Source organism: Seriola dumerili, unplaced genomic scaffold (genome assembly GCF_002260705.1).
Source record: "Seriola dumerili isolate Sdu_G_001 unplaced genomic scaffold, Sdu_1.0 BDQW01000331.1, whole genome shotgun sequence".
Lineage (NCBI taxonomy): Eukaryota > Metazoa > Chordata > Actinopteri > Carangiformes > Carangidae > Seriola > Seriola dumerili.
In genome coordinates this window covers 202,290-210,271 of record NW_019174586.1, presented here as the reverse complement: position 1 = coordinate 210,271, position 7,982 = coordinate 202,290, and the positions used below count along the sequence as shown (strand labels likewise).

General features: G+C 41.5%; 2 protein-coding genes across 2 annotated transcripts in view; both read right to left on the bottom strand.

Moving 5' to 3' along the window:
• Positions 1-959: 959 nt before the first annotated feature.
• On the bottom strand, positions 960-3,469 carry LOC111232401 (protocadherin gamma-C5-like). Its single transcript, XM_022759904.1, has one exon. It carries the CDS (start codon positions 3,429-3,431, stop codon positions 960-962), a length of 2,472 nt encoding a protein of 823 aa, XP_022615625.1. The 5' UTR covers positions 3,432-3,469.
• Positions 3,470-4,408: 939 nt separating this feature from the next.
• Positions 4,409-7,982, bottom strand: part of LOC111232549 (protocadherin gamma-C5-like) — a 5,028-nt gene continuing 1,454 nt past the window's right edge. The window contains exon 2 of the mRNA XM_022760123.1: positions 4,409-6,958. Within this exon, the coding sequence (XP_022615844.1) occupies positions 4,409-6,958 (2,550 nt within the window). The remainder of the gene's footprint in view (positions 6,959-7,982) is intronic.

Below are 7,982 nucleotides of genomic sequence, written 5' to 3'. Positions count from 1 at the left end.
GGGCATTCCAATGTAAATAAATCCTCAAATAATTGGTAATCAAATATATATTCGGGACTTCTTCGAAAAAACGCATCTCCTCTCCAGCACTGAGACTGTGAGGGTTACCGTGGTGAGAGTGAATGGGGGATGGAGTAGATCTCTTTGTACAGTTCTGTATGCTATTGGTTCACAGCATCCACCTTTCCTATCCAATCACAGAGAGCTAGCTCTGCCCACAAACCCGCTGCCCCTCCCGCCTCTCCCCAAGGTCGCAATGCATTTAGACAAATGTAACATCAACTCAGGTTTGGCACTATTCTTTCTGTAGAAAATTAAATAGGAATTCATCTTACGAAAAATATAAAGGTTATAAATCCCAATACCTAAATACATTAAACTACCTTTCAAATTATTTCTGTTAACAAATGGTGAATATAATAATAACAGATTAAAACATTAACACTTGAATCTGGAAAATATATTTTTATACAAAATTGACATACGTTTTCAAACAATACTGTGTAATGTGCAAGTAATCAAAATGGTGAATAATAAATGGCGATAATTAGAAACGACCAGTTACAGTTCCAACTTTAGTTAAATATAGTTTCAAGACGAATTTCTAAATACATATTAATGTATTCGGTTTTTAAGGAGAACAACAGTATGTCACGTTGAAAAACAGCAAATAAATAAACAAATAAATAAATCAGTTTTCACATACAATGTAAAGCTAATTTTTTAACCAGTCACAGCAGATATCTTGTCATACACGCTGTGTGCTGTTTTATATACTGGAACAAATAAAATAAAAAAAATCAGAAATGTTAAACCGTCCATGGAATAGTGCATTTCATTAAAGTTCATTCCAAACAATTTGAGAAAATATTTCACATTAGTTCAGATTATTACGATTATTATTTCAGGCTGTGAAAGAAATATATTGCCAATAGTGATCGAAAAACCCTATAGCAGGTCTATTGTTTTCTGCTCACCTGCTGGCTCTCAAAGGTCCAGGTGCTGTCGGGTAAAGACGCATCCAGGACACTGATCACCTCCTTAAAGTCAGTGGTGCTGCTGGGCTTAATCAGAGTGAAATCACTGTACTCTGACATTGGAGACATGCAGGACCTGAAGGACTGACTCTGAGACAACATGTCTCCTCCCAGGACCTCCACGTACTTTATAGGTCCATCAGTGTTGAGCTGAATCTGCAGGTTTCTGTTGGGGTTCTTGTAATCATCACAGTCGGTCCGTCTCATGCAGCAGCTACCGCTGCTTCTGCTGCTCCTGATGCATTTAACCGCTAAGATGAGAAAAGTCAACAGAGACAGCACGGACACCGAGGCCAGAGACAGAATCAAATAAAGGGTGATTCTCCCAGTTTTCTTGCTGGGCTCGGCCGCTTTCTGTCGGAGGTCTAAGATGGGCTCATGGAGACCGTCCTCCAGCATGATGGACACCGTGACGGTGGAGGACTGGACCGGTTCCCCGTCGTCCCTGATCTCTATAAGCAGCCTCTGAGAGGAGTCGTCCTGCTCGGACACAGCGCGTTTAGTCCTCACCTCCCCTGTGTACAGATTGACAGTGAACAGAGAGGCGTCTGTGGCCTCCGCCAGTTTGTAGGAGATCCAGGCGTTATGGCCCGAGTCAGCGTCCACGGCCGTCACCTTAGTAACCAGGTGACCCGCTTTAGCGGAGCGGGGCATCCTCTGATGAGAGAGGGAGCCCAGGGCAGCGGAGGAGGGGTAAATAACAGCGGGGGCGTTGTCGTTCTGGTCCAGGATAAAAACATGGACAGTGGCGTTGCTGCTGAGAGACGGAGAGCCCTGATCCTTTGCCTGAACCTGAATCTGAAACACCTTCAGTTTCTCATAGTCAAACGAGTGCATGCTGTAGATGCTGCCGTTATCTGAGTTAATGTAAACATACGACGAGGCAGAAACGTCCTGCACTTTAGAGTCCATTATAGAGTAAGAGATTTTAGCATTTTCACCAAAATCCAGGTCAGAGGCTGATACTGAATACAGTATAGATCCTGGTACCCCATTCTCTTTTAAATATACATTATAGGAGGGCTGAGTGAATACAGGAGGGTTGTCATTCACATCAGTGATGCTGACTGGTATAGTTTTCTTACTGGACAGAGGAGGAGAGCCTGAATCAGTGGCAGTTATCTCAATGTTATACTCTGAGAAACTCTCTCTGTCTAAAGGACCATTTGTAACTAGTGCGTAATTATTAGAAAAAGATGGTTTCAAAATGAAGGGTGACCCGTTTTGGAGTTTTAACGTCACTTTTCCGTTATCACCGGAGTCAAGGTCTCGTGCTCTGATTAAAGCAACTACCGTGCCTCTCCGTGAGTCCTCCCGTACCGGATTTGGTTTTGAAGTGAGAACTATTTCTGGGGCATTGTCATTAATGTCAATTACTACTACTTGCACACGACAGTGCCCCTCCATCTCAGGAACTCCTTTATCCTTCGCAGTTATATCTATTTCATGTATTGTATTGATTTCATAATCTAACGGCCCAACAATGGAGATCTCACCTGTATCCGAATGTAAAAGAAAAATGGACAACAATGACTGCGGTGTGTGATCAGAAAATACATATTCAATCTCTCCATTAACACCCTCATCTGCGTCTGTTGCTTCAACTTTTACAAGTACAGAACCAGCGACAGTATTTTCATGCACAGTTACATTATATAACGGCCTTTTGAAAACAGGGACATTGTCGTTATTGTCAAGTACAGTAACGATGATTTTTGTGGTTCCAGTTTTGACAGGATTGCCTCCGTCTAAAGCCGTCAGTAGTAACTGGTGTACGCTTTGTTTCTCTCTGTCAAGTGATTTCTCTAGTACTAGTTCCGGAACCTTTCGATTACCTGGCAACTCTTTAATCCTTAAACTAAAACACTCATCTTTACTCAGAGTATAAGATTTAACCGAATTACTACCAACGTCCAGATCCTGGGCTGTTTCCAAAGGGAAGCGTATGCCTGTGGCAGTGGATTCTGCAATCTTTAAAGATCGCTCCTCTGTTGAAAAAATCGGAGAATTGTCATTTATGTCCCTTATTTCTACTTCTATCCGGTGTAGTTGTAGCGGGTTCTCTGTTACAACCTGTAAAGGCAACACACAGCTGGCGCTTTGTCCGCATAAAGCCTCTCTGTCTATTCTGTCATTCACCACCAGCTCGCCCTTCCCCGCATCCACACTGAAATACTGCTCACCAGCCTCAGAGTCAACACGCAATTTACGTTCAAAAATGTCAGATAATCCCAAACCCAGATCTTTGGCTAGATTTCCTACCACAGAGCCCTGTTTCAGTTCCTCTGGGATGCTGTAACGAGTCTGTCCGTCTATTGTAGTCCACAAGAGAAAGAAATGATGCCACCAAAGCGCCTGCCATCTCCAGTCTCGGTATCCCATTCTCTTTGTCATCCCCGGTCCGTTAGAATATGTTATTTCCCATCGCGGTTTTCACCAACACAACCCAGCATTCAAAGCCATCATCAGAATGGGCATTCCAATGTAAATAAATCCTCAAATAATTGGTAATCAAATATATATTCGGGACTTCTTCGAAAAAACGCATCTCCTCTCCAGCACTGAGACTGTGAGGGTTACCGTGGTGAGAGTGAATGGGGGATGGAGTAGATCTCTTTGTACAGTTCTGTATGCTATTGGTTCACAGCATCCACCTTTCCTATCCAATCACAGAGAGCTAACTCTGCCCACAAAGCCGCTGCACCTCCCGCCTCTCCCCAAGGTCGCAATGCATTTAGACAAATGTAACATCAACTCAGGTTTGGCACTATTCTTTCTGTAGAAAATTAAATAGGAATTCATCTTACGAAAAATATAAAGGTTATAAATCCCAATACCTAAATACATTAAACTACCTTTCAAATTATTTCTGTTAACAAATGGTGAATATAATAATAACAGATTAAAACATTAACACTTGAATCTGGAAAATATATTTTTATACAAAATTGACATACGTTTTCAAACAATACTGTGTAATGTGCAAGTAATCAAAATGGTGAATAATAAATGGCGATAATTAGAAACGACCAGTTACAGTTCCAACTTTAGTTAAATATAGTTTCAAGACGAATTTCTAAATACATATTAATGTATTCGGTTTTTAAGGAGAACAACAGTATGTCACGTTGAAAAACAGCAAATAAATAAACAAATAAATAAATCAGTTTTCACATACAATGTAAAGCTAATTTTTTAACCAGTCACAGCAGATATCTTGTCATACACGCTGTGTGCTGTTTTATATACTGGAACAAATAAAATAAAAAAAATCAGAAATGTTAAACCGTCCATGGAATAGTGCATTTCATTAAAGTTCATTCCAAACAATTTGAGAAAATATTTCACATTAGTTCAGATTATTACGATTATTATTTCAGGCTGTGAAAGAAATATATTGCCAATAGTGATCGAAAAACCCTATAGCAGGTCTGTTGTTTTCTGCTCACCTGCTGGCTCTCAAAGGTCCAGGTGCTGTCGGGTAAAGACGCATCCAGGACACTGATCACCTCCTTAAAGTCAGTGGTGCTGCTGGGCTTAATCAGAGTGAAATCACTGTACTCTGACATTGGAGACATGCAGGACCTGAAGGACTGACTCTGAGACAACATGTCTCCTCCCAGGACCTCCACGTACTTTATAGGTCCATCAGTGTTGAGCTGAATCTGCAGGTTTCTGTTGGGGTTCTTGTAATCATCACAGTCGGTCCGTCTCATGCAGCAGCTACCGCTGCTTCTGCTGCTCCTGATGCATTTAACCGCTAAGATGAGAAAAGTCAACAGAGACAGCACGGACACCGAGGCCAGAGACAGAATCAAATAAAGGGTGATTCTCCCAGTTTTCTTGCTGGGCTCGGCCGCTTTCTGTCGGAGGTCTAAGATGGGCTCATGGAGACCGTCCTCCAGCATGATGGACACCGTGACGGTGGAGGACTGGACCGGTTCCCCGTCGTCCCTGATCTCTATAAGCAGCCTCTGAGAGGAGTCGTCCTGCTCGGACACAGCGCGTTTAGTCCTCACCTCCCCTGTGTACAGATTGACAGTGAACAGAGAGGCGTCTGTGGCCTCCGCCAGTTTGTAGGAGATCCAGGCGTTATGGCCCGAGTCAGCGTCCACGGCCGTCACCTTAGTAACCAGGTGACCCGCTTTAGCGGAGCGGGGCATCCTCTGATGAGAGAGGGAGCCCAGGGCAGCGGAAGAGGGGTAAATAACAGCGGGGGCGTTGTCGTTCTGGTCCAGGATAAAAACATGGACAGTGGCGTTGCTGCTGAGAGACGGAGAGCCCTGATCCTTTGCCTGAACCTGAATCTGAAACACCTTCAGTTTCTCATAGTCAAACGAGTGCATGCTGTAGATGCTGCCGTTATCTGAGTTAATGTAAACATACGACGAGGCAGAAATGTCCTGCACTTTAGAGTCCAGTATAGAGTAAGAGATTTTAGCATTTTCACCAAAATCCAGGTCAGAGGCTGATACTGAGTACAGTATAGATCCTGGTACCCCATTCTCTTTTAAATATACATTATAGGAGGGCTGAGTGAATACAGGAGGGTTGTCATTCACATCAGTAATAATGACATTAATAGTTTTCTTACTGGAAAGAGGAGGAGAGCCTGAATCAGTGGCAGTTACTTCAATATCAAAGTGTGAGGAGCTCTCTCTGTCTAAAGCACCACTAGTAACCAGTGCGTAATTATCAGAAAAAGAGGGTTTCAGGTTAAAAGGAGACCCCTTGGGGAGTTGTAATGATACCTTACCGTTGTAACCAGAGTCAAGGTCTCGGGCACTGATTAAAGCTACAACAGTACCACTTGGTGCGTCTTCAGGCACAGAGTTTGGTTGCGAGGTCAGAAATATATTTGGAGCGTTATCGTTAACATCTATCACTTCTATATGGACAGTACAATGCCCCTCCATTCTCGGAGTTCCTTTGTCTCTTGCGCAAACGTCAATTTCATAATTTGCATTTGTTTCAAAATCTAGTTTCCCTGTAAGACGTATTTCTCCGGTTACTGAGTCAATATCAAACACAGACAGGACAATATCTGGTGTGTGGGTTCCAAATGAATACTCTACTTCTCCATTAGCACCTTCATCAATATCTTTTGCTTCAAGTTTTATGATAGATGCACCTTGTACACTGTTTTCGCTTATGGAGACTTTGTAAACATTTTTCTCAAATACAGGAAAATGATCATTAATATCAAGTACATTTATGGTTATTAGAGAGGTCCCAGATTTTACTGGGTTTCCTCCGTCTATAGCTGTTAATTGCAGCTGATGTATAGGCTTTTTTTCTCTGTCAAGAGATTTAGACAAAACTAGCTCTGGGACTTTCCTCCCACCAGATACGTCTTTTATCTTTAAACTAAAAAAGTCGTCTTTACTCAAAGTATACGACCTCACTGAATTCACTCCAACATCAAGATCCTGTGCAGTCTCTACTGGAAAACGTGCCCCTGCCGCTGTTGACTCTGCTATTTGTAATATTATTTCTTGCGAAGGGAATAATGGCGAATTATCGTTAATATCCTGTATTTCCACCTCGACTCGGTACAATTGTAACGGTTTATCAATGACCACTTGCAGAGGCAACACACAGCTGGCGCTTTGTCCACATAAAGCCTCTCTGTCTATTCTGTCATTCACCACCAGCTCGCCCTTCCCCGCATCCACACTGAAATACTGCTCACCAGCCTCAGAGTCAACACGCAATTTACGTTCAAAAATGTCAGATAATCCCAAACCCAGATCTTTGGCTAGATTTCCTACCACAGAGCCCTGTTTCAGTTCCTCTGGGATGCTGTAACGAGTCTGTCCGTCTATTGAAGTCCACAAGAGAAAGAAATGATGCCACCAAAGCGCCTGCCATCTCCAGTCTCGGTATCCCATTCTCTTTGTCATCCCCGGTCCGTTAGAATATGTTATTTCCCATCGCGGTTTTCACCAACACAACCCAGCATTCAAAGCCATCATCAGAATGGGCATTCCAATGTAAATAAATCCTCAAATAATTGGTAATCAAATATATATTCGGGACTTCTTCGAAAAAACGCATCTCCTCTCCAGCACTGAGACTGTGAGGGTTACCGTGGTGAGAGTGAATGGGGGATGGAGTAGATCTCTTTGTACAGTTCTGTATGCTATTGGTTCACAGCATCCACCTTTCCTATCCAATCACAGAGAGCTAACTCTGCCCACAAAGCCGCTGCACCTCCCGCCTCTCCCCAAGGTCGCAATGCATTTAGACAAATGTAACATCAACTCAGGTTTGGCACTATTCTTTCTGTAGAAAATTAAATAGGAATTCATCTTACGAAAAATATAAAGGTTATAAATCCCAATACCTAAATACATTAAACTACCTTTCAAATTATTTCTGTTAACAAATGGTGAATATAATAATAACAGATTAAAACATTAACACTTGAATCTGGAAAATATATTTTTATACAAAATTGACATACGTTTTCAAACAATACTGTGTAATGTGCAAGTAATCAAAATGGTGAATAATAAATGGCGATAATTAGAAACGACCAGTTACAGTTCCAACTTTAGTTAAATATAGTTTCAAGACGAATTTCTAAATACATATTAATGTATTCGGTTTTTAAGGAGAACAACAGTATGTCACGTTGAAAAACAGCAAATAAATAAACAAATAAATAAATCAGTTTTCACATACAATGTAAAGCTAATTTTTTAACCAGTCACAGCAGATATCTTGTCATACACGCTGTGTGCTGTTTTATATACTGGAACAAATAAAATAAAAAAAATCAGAAATGTTAAACCGTCCATGGAATAGTGCATTTCATTAAAGTTCATTCCAAACAATTTGAGAAAATATTTCACATTAGTTCAGATTATTACGATTATTATTTCAGGCTGTGAAAGAAATATATTGCCAATAGTGATCGAAAAACCCTATAGCAGGTCTATT

What these genes read in the sequence shown, in the direction of transcription:
- LOC111232401 (XM_022759904.1), bottom strand. Translation starts at nt 3,431, where the DNA reads ATGACAAAGAGAATGGGATACCGAGACTGGAGATGGCAGGCGCTTTGG.